The sequence below is a fragment of the Nasonia vitripennis genome, chromosome 5 (genome assembly GCF_009193385.2).
Source record: "Nasonia vitripennis strain AsymCx chromosome 5, Nvit_psr_1.1, whole genome shotgun sequence".
In the NCBI taxonomy this organism is placed as follows: domain Eukaryota; kingdom Metazoa; phylum Arthropoda; class Insecta; order Hymenoptera; family Pteromalidae; genus Nasonia; species Nasonia vitripennis.
Genome location: NC_045761.1, coordinates 7,580,319 through 7,596,291, shown reverse-complemented (window position 1 = coordinate 7,596,291; position 15,973 = coordinate 7,580,319). Strand labels below are relative to the sequence as shown.

Here is a 15,973-nt window from a genome sequence, read left to right as displayed (position 1 = left end):
CACTAAGAGTAGAAAGATATCGTTTCTTGGTTGTTGAACACAAATATTGAACATCGAAATTTGTAAATTCTTCAAAATTGAGACCTACTTTTTCCGAAATGATGAAAATAGATGAATCAAAATAAAAGCGCAACACAAAGAAACAACACCTAATATACCTCAGGATATTTTACCGTGGTTCTAGCGCTGTTACTGCTGCTGCTACTCGCATCAGACTTTTGATCGTCATATTTGTGAGCTCTTATTACTTTCAGAACTAAGAGCTCTGCGTAATTAGAGAAGCTTTCTGCTAATTCAGGGCACTTTAGCATGTCTATGAGGGACTGGAGCACTTCAATCTGCATCTCTTTATTATCGCTGGCCAAACTTCCAATTAACGTTTTTAACAGTCTTCTGCAAAGGGATCAAGTATTACCAATAAGTACCGATATATTTAAAGGAAAAAAAATTATTATAAAATTTAAAAAAACAAGAACTTACTTAAAATGCTGCTTTATATAAAGAGCATCTCCTTCACGAACGTATTGTTGGAATTCTTGTAACGCAGCCACTTTTTCCGTAATTTGCGATTCTTCCGCTTGTAGTATCTTCAATGTGTTATCAAGAACTTCTGGCCCTCTTATTGAATCCGGCGAGGAGCCATGAGTTTTATATCCATTATTCTCCTGAGGTAGTATAAGGTCACCGGCGATAGTGTCATTTGAACCGTTTACTGCCACGTTGGTAACGGTCTTGCCGCGTTGTGTAGGCGATGAAACCGAAGAAGAACGTCCCTATTTTTACGACATGCGATTAAATTAACATAAAAGTAAACAGATTAAATCTAGCTATAATTAAGAAACGCAACGTACCGAGTTAGATAGAGTAAGACCCTCCAGTCTTTCTTCTACGTCAGCCATATTACTAATACCACTGTCTTTGCTGGTAGTTGCTCTTTCTAGGCGCTCAAACCCATAATTTTGAATTTCCGCCGTTGTACGACGTAAAGATCTAAACATCATTAAATTTGATAAATGTCATGCGTGGATAACGTGTATTGTTTATAACTTAAAAAAGCTTGATTATCTTACTTGTAAACTTCTTCAGGATTCAAGCTATCATCCGCGCCTTCATTTTCTACTCTTACTTTAGTACGCGCTGGTGAGTTGGGAACTCTGGGCGGAGGTGTTCCAGGAGAAGCTGGTGTACTCGTAGCCGAAGATCTTTTCAAGTGACTTTGAATGAGTGGGAGTGCAGCTTCCTAAAACGTCGAAATATTCGTCAATACACTTAAGATTCAAATGTATTTAACAAAAAAAAATTATAATCGAAATAGCTCTGTACCTGATAATACTTTGGCAGTTCTGAAAGTATCATTGTAAACTGTGATGGATTCAAATTATAAAGGGCGATCACAGCATTTTGGGCATGTCTCCTGACATCTTGACTTTTGACATCGTTTGTCCAGTCTAACAGTCTAGCGAGCCCTGGACCCGCAGAACTATTCAAAGCGGACGGTTCAGCAGTCTCAGCAATTTGAGTTATAAATGTCAAAGTTGCTACTTTAACGCGGGAATTTGGCGTTTGAGTGGGATTCGTTAAGAATCGCATTACACATGGTAATAACTGCTCGCCTGTAAAGCATTCCCTAACACCTTCCAACGTTTTGTGAATTTTCGTCTGAATTGATCCAAGTAAATCCGTTCCCAGTTTGTTAAGAAGTCGAGTACACAACACATAGAGCCAATCACCAAGATCTTCACAGTGAGTTTGAATCAAATCATTCAAAGTATCGAGGAACAAACTAAAGACTTTTGTATGCGAATCCATGAACATTTTTGCAAAAATATCAGTTATTTTACGTAGCTCTGTGGCACTTAACGTGAATCCACTGGCAAGATAATGCTGCAGGCCTAGCAAACCCTCTTTCCGATCAGCCCAGTGTTTGTGTCCACAATTATCGATAATCTCTTTAATATCCTGCATAAGCAAAATATTATTAGTTTATGTTTCATACGTATGTGTATAATTATGATCAAAGTTTTTTCACAATCATTACATAGCGCGTAGACAGTGTATAATAAGGTTCATCAAAGTGGAACAAATTAGGTATCAATAGAAATAGTGTTAACTTGCATTTTCTTGAAAGAATTTGGATTCACACAATTAAATAATAGTACATTATACAAGTTTGTAATTTGCATGCTATGAAAGATTTAATGACAGTTAAATTTATTTAAAAGTAGAGAGAATATGTACATGTATTAAATGATTTAGAAGAATGGAAAACCATAAGTATGTATATTCAAATAAAACCAGAAGGAACATTTATCAATCAATAAAGGTTATGGATTATGCATAAAACAAACAAACCTTTGGGATTGATTGATCCCATACATCTCGATACAATCTTTGCTGGGAGCCACTCCACGAAAATGACTAACAGGTTCAACAAGATCAAACACGGTGTTTCATAAAGTGTTTCAGGCATGTCCAATTAGTCCAAATGAAATAAACAGGCAGCAACAAAATCAAAAAGGAACCAAACATATGTTAGCTACATTTTTAGTAAACTTTGTAAATAAAGACACAATTGATTGTGAAATTTAAAACTTTAACTTTAGGATTTTAGAAAGATTAAAGTATATTATTAATTGACTTTGAGGTACATTTTATGCAAAATTGATGTATAATTGACATATGCAAATTATTCAGATAAGTATTTTATTAAGTTATAGTCAATCAAGAGAGAAAATCAAGGATAATTATATTGTTGTAGAAACAAACTCAAAAATAAGATTTTCGTCCATGTTTTTTAAAGAATGTCATTTGTGATTAAACTATAACTAAATTTTTGTGTGATCTGAGTGATTGATTTTTATCATTAAAAAATTATATAAAAAATACTTACATCGCTCGGTCTACGAAAGCTGTCGTGACTGCGTTCTGAACAAATGCTGCTGGTTTCACTGTCATCACTATGATCTCCTTTACCTTTAGGTGTTCTGGTATAACTGTCAATACTGTCGAACGTAAGAGCATCAGCTAATGCAGATTCAGCTTCGCGCGATTGCTGGAGCATTTTTTGCGCCATAACAGGTCGAGAAGGTGGCCTATCCGTCGGTGACATGTGTAAATTCCTACTCCTGTAATGGAATTGCAAAAAATTAATGTTGTTTTTCTAACAAAGGTTTTCTACAAAGAAAATATATACATACCTGACTTTACTTCCAAAACTGTTTCTGTCATACCCAAATCGTTGCGGACTAGGTTCCCGACTATTTCCCGAGCTTCGCATTCCATGATCCAATATTTTAGGTCTTGGAACCAGAGATTCACCATCCCTATTGTACGTTGCATAGCTCAACCTGGACGAAGGTGAACCAGATCTACTGCTAGCTGTAAATTGAAAATTAACGTTTGACATTATTAAAATAGCATAATTCACGTTAACGAGCATCAAATAAAAAATCTGACAAATAATTAAGAGACTTACGTTGAGATTGCGAAACTCCAGAAACGCGAGTTCTTGTTCGTGCAATTCTTTCGGGACTGGCCATAGAACTGGATTCTGGCGATTTATTCGGCCGAGCTGTTAAATAAAAAGTTAAAACATTATAAAATATCCTATTTTAACAATGAATTACACAACATCGAAAATAACTCAGAGCAATCAACGTAGCAATACCTTGTCTGCTTGGTTGACCACCATGATCATTATCTTTGCAGCATTGAACAAATTTTAAATAGTAGGTTAGCATTGTTAGTAGCTTGTACAGATAAAAAATACAAAAAATACATACGAAGTGTAGCCTTCTGTCGATTCATGTACGCATACTTCATTCTAGCTTTGGCTCTTTGAGCAGCTTGGAGATCTATGGCACTTGTTGATCTTACTCCAGGGGATACGCGACCTTAAAATAAAATCATATAGAATTGATTGAAATTTCTCGACTACGATGCTAACATACATCAACTTCAAAGTTTACAATATGTTAGTGTACGAAATTAATACGAGCAAAATATATAATATTACTAAAAATATGTACGAAGGCTAAAATTACATGGACTCAACGATCATTAAATCGAAAATAATACATAATAATAAAAGTAGTTTCGTATATAGTTACGACGATCAACGTAATGTATGTTAATAGTATTTTACGATGTGGATGAAAAGTAGTTGGATGTTGATAAACGCTAAATTAAATTACATATTATAGATCACGTATAAGGGTGTGCTGTCTGAACAAAAATAAATCACAACATATATCATTATGAAACTGTGCGTATTACAAGGAGATTTCATTGTCTGAGAATCTAGTAAACTATAAAACGTGCAAGTATCAGCGTTATATACTTTCGACTGTTGGGAACTGACATATGTATGGCATTTGAAAATAAAAATCAAATAATGGGAAAACTTCTAAACAATTATAAGAATTACAGTGATTGTCAGTAGGTCTTTGAAGAATCGGAATCCCAGATTGACGATAAGATCGTGGCAAGGACGGAGTGCGTCTGAGCGGGCCATGAGGTTGGCCCTGAGTATGATGCAAGTTTTCCGTGCTACCTTCGTACGCGTAATGCAATGTCAAGTCACATAAAGCAGCATGGAAAAGAAAGTCAAACATTTACCGTCCGTTGACTCGTCAACTTTTCTTATTGCTATCGAAACCTGCGACAGCGCGCTCGACTTTACGTCACTTAACATTCAACAACCCGCATATTCCCGCAACGATCACAATGACGATGATGAAGATGAATAATGCAGCTTTGACCAATTTCCGCGAATATCGTTGACGATACTAACCTGTGGCACTCATGGCAGGTCTAGGCGCGCGTGGACTAGTATTCGTTTTCGACACCGCGTTCAGGCTGTTTATGCTGCCGCTGTTGCTCAGTGACATCAGGGCACGTTTGTACGTCGCGTCGAGACTGTTGAGCAGGGCTTCGGCATTTTCCGGGAAGTGCTCTTTGAATGCCCAGTAAGATCTGAAAATCGATATAGGATCATTTTAGTCGTGTCCTCCGCATCAGCTCACACGTCACATCTCAAGACAGCTTACTTTCTGGCGAAAGCTCTAGCCTCGGAATCTGAGTCGGCCATCCCCTTCTTTATCGCGTCCTGAAGAATGTTCACGTGCTTCTGCAGAATTGCCGTCTGCCAGGACTGCAGAATCAAGTGCAGATACTCGCAGGTCGCACGGCGTATGTCTTTACTCTTGTTGTTCAGTGACGCCACGATGATTGGCACGTAGCGGCTGCTGTGGGTGTTCTGCAGTATAAAACGCACCGCCACTGCACCAGCCGTCGCCACGACCTTTTCGAAGAAAGAAATAGCAGAAAAAAAGAACAATGATGAGTATCTCGGAGACTTATTAGCGAAGCCGGGCAGAACGCCAGCCGTGAGAGATTTTAATTTGCCAAAGATGGATCGGTGCTCTCACCTTGGCACTGTTTTGGATGAGGTTCATTAACGTCGGCAAAACGGTCTCGCCGAAACTGGCGAACTTGTTCTTGAGCTGGAGACTCAGATAGGCGAGGGTGATGCAGACCTCGCGAACCACCTGCGAGCGCAGATCCGCGCAGGCCGTCTCGAACGGCCGCTGAAGATCCTTCAGACAGACCGGGAATATGTCGTAGTTCATTCCGCCGGCTATTATTATCCCTCGCAGTTTTTTCATCTGTGGAGAGAAAGAAAAATACACGTGTCATGAATCTTCCGTCTTGCTTGTGATTCAGCTTTAACGTTATGGTATGCAAATAAGCGTGATTCCAATTGGAAAACCAACGTCGTGGATGTGTGTCAAGATGAACATCGAAATTTATTATAAAAAATAAAACTCTGTATAGAAGGTTTAACATGTGCATCGAGAGATAGTTTTTTCCACATAATTGATGGCATATAAACTGCCATTTAAATTCCACGTTCATTCGTACGTCCACTCTTCCTTCGATTACGAAATCAAGATATACATACGCTATCCGTTCTCTGTTTCCAGTCTTTCTTGTCATCGCCTATAATGTCCTTAATCGCCTTCATTTGCTCCTCGAGATCCTTGCTGGAGAATAGCTTCACCGGTGGCACATCCTCGAACGCCGTGAGGAAGGTTTCTTCGTCCACTGCACCAGCTTGACCTATTGCGAATTTTACAATTAATTCTTTGCAATGTTTTCTTACCAGTGATGAGTATTTTTTTTCTTCAGTTATCATGAATAGTATTTTTGTGAATTATTAAAAAGCAATTAGCAGCCATTCAGACATTTAGAGTATGCAATACCTGAACAACGCGTTGAGATTCATCAAATCGATTTAATATCACATATGATGATAGTTAACAATTAATTTTGTTTAAATGCCTCTTATGTAATGGTTCTACCGCAGCTTTTTACATTGAATAAGCAGTGCAACTTTTCTCCACACCTTGGTTGTTTATGGCAAAAATTGTATGGAAGCGTGTAAGCAAGTCAACATGTAAACATTGAGGAAATCGTACAGGGATCGTTCAGTGTGTGCATTGTTGTACATATATTCCTTTTGTGAAAAATACGCAGAATTTACTATCCATAAATTGAACTCTTTAGCCGCCTCTGTAAGTCATAAACGTTTTACGAAGAAAGAACAGCTGACGCATTTCAAATGAAAATCTTCAAACTTTATATCCTATAAAAGCGAAAATTAAAAAAAATCGACACGAACAATGGCGTGACCATTACATAAGAGCAAGAATAATATACAACTGGAACAAGTCGAAAGGCAAAAATGTCAGTTTAGATACCTGATGATGCAGACTTAAAGGACGGATTTCGTTTGACGGAAGGCACCCTTGTGACTGTCGCTGGATTACCAAATTGAGCTGTCATGCAAGTGAACGGTTAGCAAGCTTATAACGGTGAAAGGTTAACGTGCGACAGTACATAGACACACGCGTGTGTCCACGACGTAATGCTGCTGCAGCTGCAGTGCTCTGATGTGTATATGTATTATATATATGCATATATTTCTCATTTGTTATGGCGTGCGCGATTTTTTGCATGTGGGGGTGTGTGCGGCTGTTGTTCGTGCCCAGCATTCGAGACGAATTAACATCTCGAGAGCGTTATGCAATTGCCAGACAAATACATTGGACAGAAAAGTATCAAGCTGAGACAGGGACTTTCTCTGCGATGCAAATCTGCTCGTCGTCGCGCGGTCACGTTCGAAAGCTTCCTAATTTGTTTAAGAAATTCACGACAATTTGATTTGTGAGTTTACTCTCTGCACATTGATTTGGACATGCGATGCATTATTTTCGAACTGAAAATTACTTTTAAACTGCACCTGAGAACGTTGGGTGACAAGCTTTTCTAACATATTAATTTTGCTTTAAAAACTATAACTAATAATTTATCAAATAATAGAAAATATATACATATGTATTTCCCATGCAGAATGAAAACTAATCTGGGGACTAAGCTTTAATATCTTTTTAATCTATAAGGAATTTTAAAATTAAATCACAAGTGTGTAGCTTTACATATTTAAAAAAAGTCTGCATATTTGCAAATCATGCTCGCGTCTCATAAATTTTCTCTTGAACTAAAAATCGATATAATACGATCTATACATAATAATGTGCAGCTAACTATAGGGTCTCTGCGCGTGAAAAATCGTGTGTATAAATAAAAAAAGAAAAGTTGTTTATGAGAAGGTGGAGAGTGTATACCTTGGGGTACGGGTGGCGCCTTCGCCGGTCCAAACTGGCTCTTCTTCTGCAGCAGACTCGGCGTCCTTTTGACCGGTGCCGATTTTATCTGCGCATATGCAAACCATAGCCGTTTAATACACACGGAGAACTCGTAAGTCATCCATCGTCTTTACTTTGTTTTTCTACGTTTGAACCTTCATTAAATAATGAAAGCTCAATATAGTGAGACATCGATTTACTCACCGCTCTGTCCGGTTCGTCCAGATCTTTTCCAACTGTAACAGAAAAGAAAAAACGCCATTAGTTCACACGCCATGTATTTATTCAAATAAATAATATGCATCATAATGTTTCAAGTGATAAATCGTAGAGAACACTGGTTTCTTATGTAAAGAGAATCTCGCCCAAATATTATAAATTTAAATTTACCGTTACCAAATAAATGTCCTCGACATCACGTAAACACCTCATTACCATCTGTAACCTGTTAACCCAACGACTTTCGTCCATTACAAGTGTGTATACAATCTCAAAAAAAAACCGAGCACCCACAGCGCATACAGAACCAATCGTTCCAATATATACCTAAATCGGGGTAGAGCCAAGGCGGCTTGTGGATGTCGCAGTGGCATCCACGTGCCCTTGCGCCCGGGTGTTTAACGATGTTGTCCCACTGCAGTATCCAGCTGCTGCTTGCATCCCACAGCTTTTTGTCGATGCTCGGATACTTGACGAGGCCGCGGTGTGAGCATCGGTGACCGTTCGCCACGATCACGTCCGAGTCCGTCATTCTGCTGATGCTTCTTTTTTATCACAGACTGACGATGCGGCGACTCTTTTCTCTCTCACGCCGCTGTCATTTTTTGCGCTTGGTTTATCGTCGGGAGATGATTGTTTTCACGGCTCGTAAAAATTTACGTGCTTTACTTTTACAGTAATGCGAAGGCTGCGCTTTTGTTGTGTTTGTGCTATGCTTTACTTATCACGATCTAAGTATCTTCTTATCACGAGTAGAAATCTGTTGCTTCGTAGTGATAAAGTTTTTTTAATGTATAGTTTACTTTAGTTTATCACAGCGGAGCTTTGTGAAATTTTCTGGTTTCATCGGCTTCTCTCTTTTGAGGCCTGGAGGGAATAAATTAAGTTATTCGTATACAGTCGGATGAGAAGGGGTAAAAAAAGGCTGTTTTCTTCTTCGGTTCACATCGGGCTCGTTTTATAGCGGAAGTTTCGCTGCTCGAAAGAGAGACACAATCGCTTCGTTTGAAGGAATTTTTCAATTTATGTGCTATATAACAAGTTGCTAATTCGATCAAGTGTGCAGAACAAACTGATTTCACTCCGACTTATCGCAAAGCTTGCTTAGAATTCAGATATTCGCAATAATTCCAGCATGTATAAACGAAAGAAACACTAGATAAAGCTCTATCATAGCAGAATTATTCAAATTACTCTCAAACCACTTAACCGTACAGTCTCTAAGTGATCCAAGATACGCATATCCCATGAATCTCAAGTTAACAGACTGTTTTACAAACTCCCCGTAAAGTCAAGAAATTAATGCAACGATTTATCAAGCAACGAAACTTCCGTATTCAGAACGATATAATATGGTCGCACGAAGAAGCTCACAACATCCCGATGCGAGCGCGCGGGGGCGGGAGCGGCAGTGAAAGCGATTCCGCGGCTGTTTGTTCTTTCCTGGGAGGCACCTGAGGTGTTTAATTAAGCAGCTCTTCCAGCAAAAAAAGAGCATATATTCTCCTCCTTCCCTCCCCCGACAGCTGATCTCTAATGAATAATTCAAGCCAGAGGGCCGTTACGCGCGTATTTTATTCCGACGAGAAATTCGGACTGCAGCAGCAGCTCTAACGAGATTGTTCTCCTCTTTTTTTCCATCTGCTTACACGTTCACCCACTTCACACAATGAAATAAACATCGAGTGTGAAACTCCGTAAGATGGCCATTTTTGGAGAGAGGAGACGACCGACGGCGAAATTTCGACTAACTTATCAGACCCGATAAAAAAGGAGAGAGGCCCAGTTACATTTTTGCCCGTCGATTTTTATTTACGGCGGCTTCATTGAAAAGGTACTTTCGGAATACTCGTTGCGTAACGCGGTTATGAGATATTATATGGATGATGGATTAACGATGCATCGAGACGTTATATTGCGGTACAAAGATTCCGATGCCCCAAGTTGGAACAAGAAGATACATCGTTAATTAATTTTATCGATAAATTTCAGGAGTACTTAGTCGGAGGACGATTTATCGCGTTATAAATGAAATGTTGGCAACCTAAATATTTTCAAGTTTTTCCAATCCAGAGAAGACAATTATTTTTTCGTTTTGCGTTACGTACGCTGCAGGCACACGTTTTGCGCTGTTAAGATTCTTTAGATAAATTATACAATGACATAAATTAACTCAACCAGGTCGCATGTACGAGACTTTGTTTTTATAAATAATTCTTCTGAACTGTTAAACTATACGTACGCACGAGTAATTAATAGAAGTTTTTAATTTTACAGGAAAAAAAGTTGTTTAAACATTCTTCATGACTTTATCACGACGCAAACCGTCCAAGGCAAAAACGAGTCATTAAAAAAAAAGTATATCGAAGAACAAGTCCACGGGCGCTTGAAGAGTCTCGAAGAGAAATAACACCCGCCAAAATTAGCGGACGAAAATAGAAAACTAACGAAAAAGGCTTTTCTGGCCGGTAATTACGCCGCTTACAGCGAAGACAAAAAAACGAGGAAAATAATAAGACCACGTTCGTCTTCAATCTGTTCCTTTTTCGGAGAAGTAACATCCCGACGACGCGTCATCGGCTTATACACACGACTAAATAACGAGCGAAGATCAATTATTTCGTGTCTCAGAGGCCAACACGCGCACACATTCCCGAGGATTTACCCCTTTTTATCTAGCTCTCCAAGTTCATGACGAAACCTACGTATAATTACAACTCTTAATCGCATGGAATATCTCACACACACACACACACATGCGCACTTCGTTTGCCTAACAACATAATGTTTCACTCCTTTCCATTTCAATTTGCCGGAGTCGCGCGCATCATCGTCATCGCAAGGCAAACCATAAATCTTAAAAAAAAAGTCATTCCCTCCAACTCATCGAGGAAAAAAAAGTCCAGAAAGAAAAACACGCGAAGAGAGAGAAGAAAAGTCACACACTCGAATAAGAAGAAAAAAAAATAAGAATAATACTATCGACAGCCAGGAGGCAAGTCGGACGCGTATTCCTCCTTTTAACCCATTACCGCGCCTCTATCCCGCTTTGCATATATAACTCTCCTTGAGCCGGCTCTTCGTATTTTTATCGGCGGCGGGGGTCCCTTGTATATTGGCTCGAAGCTAGATTGCCATCTTATCGATGTTTGCGTGCGCCGCCGCCGCGACGTTGCGCGCATTGTGTGAGCTGCCGCCGTTTACAAATTCGTCGACTGCAGTTGCGCGAGAAGCTTCTTTTATTTCGCCGCCGTTCGATTTAATATTATGCAGATTGTTCTACGGGGAAATTAGGGGCTTGCGGCGAGGTGTTGAGAGGATTGATTGAATTTAGCGATTCGATGGTTTTCCTTAAAGTAACAAAGAGGGGCGCGCGTTTATTCGATGCATAACGCGGGTGCATGCGGAGAAGTGAGCGGGAGACGTGGAGAAAGAGAGAGAAAATTGAGGTTGCGGGCAAAGTTGCGCAAAATCTAGCGCCCAGACATATATATTTTGAAATCTAAGTACACTCGCCGACTTTTATCAAGGATCCCTTGTGTGCACCGCTGCGAGTTGTATTATACGTATTACGACTCCGAAGTAATATTCGGCTGTAATGCCTTACCGAGAAATCGAGGTTCCGCGTACAACTGTTAAATGCCGAGAAGCTATACTCGATTGTAAATATTTAAACGACAACACGAACCGAGTGTATTCTCTCTCAGTCGCTGTCTAGAATTTCTACTAGATTTATTCGCTCAGAAAAAAAGCCAAGGAGCTCGTTTGCACAAACACATATAGAACCTCGACGCGGAAGAAATAATTAAGAATTCAGGCAACGAAACTCGCTGCTCGCGACTCCCGAAAACCCCGACGTCATCTCGTACCAGCCGCCGTAAAGCACGAGACAAGCATAATGTTTTTTCCTGGTAAACCTCGGCGTTCTGTTCTCTTTTCTCTCTATGCTAAAATCAAAAGCAGAAGGATTTCTTTCTCGCGTAATAAACGCCGGTAATGGCATACGGAGGCCTAACGCCTGCACAAAGGCCGCGTACACGCGCTCCTTTACGCGAGGCTCTAGACTGCAGGCAATTTTAGGATCGATAAAAAAAGCCCCGACTCGAGTGTGTACAGGGTGTACAGCGCTGTCGAGCTCGCGGCGTTATACACATGTCAGCGAGAGCCGATTCGAATTGACCTATACACATGCGTTGCAAAAAGAGTAATTTGCTCTCGTGAACTGTCAAATTACGCGCATAAATCTGCATAAACGCACCGCGAACGGGTTACAGTGTCGTAGAAGTAAGCGAAAAACATCGCTTCGCGTGTGAAAAACCGACGCGAATAAATAATCAATCACGAGCTAATCACTTTTATATCCCAGGCTCGCATTATACACACGGCAAAAACAATAGATCACAGGCCGCGGGCTGCGTTAGAAACGTCCATCGCGCACCTTGAAAGCGAAGTGTAATCCTTTTGTCGAGAGTAAAAAAGACAATAAAAAAATCGCGTTACGTGAACTCTATGCGCAAACAGAAAGACCGAGTCGAAAAAAAAAATATATATATATATATGTGTGTGTGTGTGTGTGTGTGTGTGTGTGTGTAGTGAGATATAGTGTGTATACAGTATTCACGTGACGCGGAGAGATGACAATACGCAGCGTGTATATAACCGCCAATTTCTTTTTCTCTCAGATATGCCGCGCGCGGAGAATGATATTTTCGAAAAACACGTGTGTAAACAAAGGCGGGCGTGTCTGACGGTAATGTATATCTCTCGTACAGTGTTTTGAAACTGCATGCGAACGAGGATTCTGAAAATCCGTTTGTTGGTAGAGCACGTGATTTTGCTGACAATAATCGCTCATTTCCATCACATAAGGCTGTAAGTCGCGTGAAATCGACATCGCGATTCTTCACACTTCATCAAAACCTGAATCAAATTCAGCGCGAAACAAGTCGTCATCGGCATCACACAGGAAAGAACAAACAGTATCTCTTCCATCGGTGCTTCGCAGCCAGCCGCATCGCGCGTGAATTCGGCGAACAATAATCGCACCGAGATAGAAAACACAACAACAAACGGAGAAATGGCCGACGGTTCACTGCACACTTCCAGGAAGAAGACACGAGAAAAACACACGTATGTACACTGCGCGTGAATTGATCAACGGTATTATTACTGTCGCCATGACTGTCGCTATGACAGCTACATGAAAACTCCTCCTTTGTTGACTATGGCCATGTGGTTTTTTTGTGACGGTCAGATTTGGTAGCAATACCGTGGATCAATTCACGCGCAGTGTACGTACATACACCTGACACACGTTGTATGCACACCACACGCGCGCGTACACACACCGGATTTCCAATTTCCGTTTCCGGCCGGCTACTTCTTCGCGACGCGGCTAACTTTTCCTACACACCGCATCGACAGGTATACTTATATACACTCCCGTGTGTAATGTGTATTGATATACACAGCTGCGGATCCGCGAGCGGCAAGTCGCTCGGCCGGTCTATACTGGAGTGTGCCGCGCGCGCGGCGACTCTAACGCTACTTGGAATCGCTCTCTCGGATGTATCGCGAGTTGGGGGGGGGGGGAGGAGGCGATCGCACGCCGTCTGCTGTATGCGCGCTGCACTATATGACTATTACTGTAGGTACTTGTAGGTGGGTATGTACACTTCTCTCTCTCTCTCTCTCTCTCTCTCTCTCTCTCTCTCTCTCTCTCTCTCTCTCTCTCTCTCTCTCTCTCTCTCTCGGGGCGATATGGGGGACAGGGTCCCCCGTTGTGAGCTATAGCGACACTGTACTCTGACGTAATATACGTGTGGGAGGCGGTGGAGAAAGAAATCCGAGAATCCGAGAAGGGCTGATGTTTCATTATTCTCGATTTCGCGCGAAAATCAAGATGTTTGGAATTTTGCGCGCTGTTGTGAGAAGTACGAGTATGTACACAAACACGAGTGTTAGTTATGTAAAGGTGGGGGATTTTTCGCTGTTCTTGACGTTTCCCGGGGCTTACGACTTTTTAATTACACGCTTTAACGTCGCCAGCGTTGATTCATGCGGTGAAATTACACGCAATGTCGACGAGTTGAATCGTGATGATTTTTCGTTGGATGTTAAATTTTTTTTCGTTTTTTTTTAGGAACACATTCATTCAATAAGCGTGAAGAATTATCAAACGAGCATACAGGTTCCTGGAGAATCGAGAACGATTAGACACACGTTCAAGTATAGCGACTTGTGTTTCATTCATTTTGTGTAGCGAGAATCGTTAGATAAATTTTGGCTGAAAGCTCGAGGTTGTAAGTGTGAATTGATGCACAGCTTTCGTTTAATTATCACACCAATGCTATTATACCTTTTCCCAACGGCATCAAAAAAAGTTTTATCGGAAACACTTTCTGCACTCTGTATACTCGCTCGAGGAACACGTGCGTTACTTTTTCGCCTACACTTTAACTTCTTTGCCATATGTATCTACGTAAGTTTGGCACTCGAGCCAAGTGCAACTTCGGCCGAACAAGAAAAAAATTAAAATCCCGCCTGAGAGCAAGACGGGCAGCGTTATTTATGCCTCTCTTCGTGTATATTTTTCACTTTTTTTTAAACAGCTCAAGTATACGTCTTTGCATCTTGCAGAGAAGGATGACGGAAATATTTTCTCTCCATTTGCATTCGAGAAGCAGTCTTTTATATATACAGAAAACTTCAGCGCCATTAGGTAATGAAAATCTCGAAAAGAAGAACAATCGTTCCACTTTTCGATTTCACAAGTATATAGTGTGCGTACTTTATCAGAAAGTTTGCTCAAACTCTTAAGATATGATTTACGCTCGCGTTAAAGTATTGCGCCAATATTATGTTTACCAGAGTATAAGAATGAATTTTTACGGAAACAACAGCTAACACACAGAATATTCCCGGGCGACATACATTTGCATGAAAATGAATCACGTACACAGTCATAAATCAAGTGCGCAAGAGCGCGGTGCACATTAACGCGAATTTTTCCACGTCGTGTGTAGTATCACTCCTTTTACCCGATAAATTGCCAACCGCGAAATAATACTATATGCAGTCCTGTCGTTCTACTGTTACCTAACAATGAGCGCACTATGATTTTCAACGTATACAGTATACGCGGTTATGTGCAACAGGAAATTGTGGAAAAAAGGCAAACGGCCGTTACGACTACTTGACACTCGCGAAGGAAAACACGGGGGAAAAAGCGCGAGAGATGAATCTCGCTTGTGTGTACTTTTTACGACTGGCAGTGTTTGCGCGCTTCATTTGCTCGTAGGTACTCACACTTACTTTGGACGTTCTTTCTTTTTAACCTAAATCAAGATTCACCAAGGCCTATCTCTGAGCAATGTGCATTGCTTACTTGTTCGAGTAGCGAAAGACGTTTGGTTGATGTACAGATTCGTGTGCGTTTAAAGAAAGCGCATTGATTATGAAAAGACGTACACTACTTCGAAGCGAAACGAACGAAAAGTACACAAGTGAGTGATGCAGGATTTATAAGGACATGGTTTGATTGGCGCACGACTCATACGCCCAAGAAACTCGACGAAAAGGGGATATATATATCGCCAAGGTATGGATTATCTCTTTTCGGTTTCGTCCCTGATAATCGTTATCTCGCTCCACTATCAGCTTTGTTCTTTGCCAGAAAATATACTCGAGGAAGCTCGCGCGGGGCCACGTTCCAATTTTCGGCCGGTTTATTACATCACGATGGACCATATTCTTTTTTATCAGCTATTCTCACGGCGGAAGCTAATTACTTTTATCGTCGTTAATCCTAAACAAAACACTGTGGCGTAAAGTTTTCTCACGACTTTCAACACTTTTGAAAAATTCGTGTACACATAAAGAGCCTTATAAATCGAGTACATCAAAGGAGGACATGCAGCTCGTATCGAAATAATAATATTCCTAGCCTTTTATCGCTCATCGCACAGATCATAATTGTGCGGCGCATAATGGGCGCCTCTGAAAGATCGCAGTAGCGGCATTCATATGACCCAGAAAACCTCATT

General features: G+C 40.6%; 1 protein-coding gene across 27 annotated transcripts in view; it reads right to left on the bottom strand.

The window, feature by feature from the left end:
* The window catches only part of LOC100121012 (CLIP-associating protein 1), a 43,661-nt gene that overhangs the window by 4,680 nt on the left and 23,008 nt on the right, over positions 1–15,973 (bottom strand). For 2 of the 27 annotated variants that reach the window (XM_031931984.2, XM_031931990.2), the window contains exons 6-24: positions 7,914–7,945; positions 7,689–7,776; positions 6,762–6,839; positions 5,963–6,120; positions 5,430–5,666; positions 5,049–5,302; positions 4,793–4,974; positions 4,427–4,552; positions 3,783–3,893; positions 3,668–3,700; positions 3,476–3,571; positions 3,198–3,378; positions 2,891–3,125; positions 2,353–2,418; positions 1,324–1,959; positions 1,071–1,240; positions 852–990; positions 481–773; positions 159–393 (exon numbers count right to left, since the gene is read on the bottom strand). In XM_031931984.2, coding sequence (XP_031787844.1) covers positions 159–393; positions 481–773; positions 852–990; positions 1,071–1,240; positions 1,324–1,959; positions 2,353–2,418; positions 2,891–3,125; positions 3,198–3,378; positions 3,476–3,571; positions 3,668–3,700; positions 3,783–3,893; positions 4,427–4,552; positions 4,793–4,974; positions 5,049–5,302; positions 5,430–5,666; positions 5,963–6,120; positions 6,762–6,839; positions 7,689–7,776; positions 7,914–7,945 — 3,350 coding nt within the window. Of the gene's footprint in view, positions 1–158; positions 394–480; positions 774–851; positions 991–1,070; positions 1,241–1,323; positions 1,960–2,352; positions 2,419–2,890; positions 3,126–3,197; positions 3,379–3,475; positions 3,572–3,667; positions 3,701–3,782; positions 3,894–4,426; positions 4,553–4,792; positions 4,975–5,048; positions 5,303–5,429; positions 5,667–5,962; positions 6,121–6,761; positions 6,840–7,688; positions 7,777–7,913; positions 7,946–8,255; positions 12,444–13,098; positions 13,467–15,973 lie in introns of those variants that run through there. The other 25 variants (XM_031931989.2, XM_032600790.1, XM_032600789.1 and 22 more) reach the window with 23 other exon arrangements.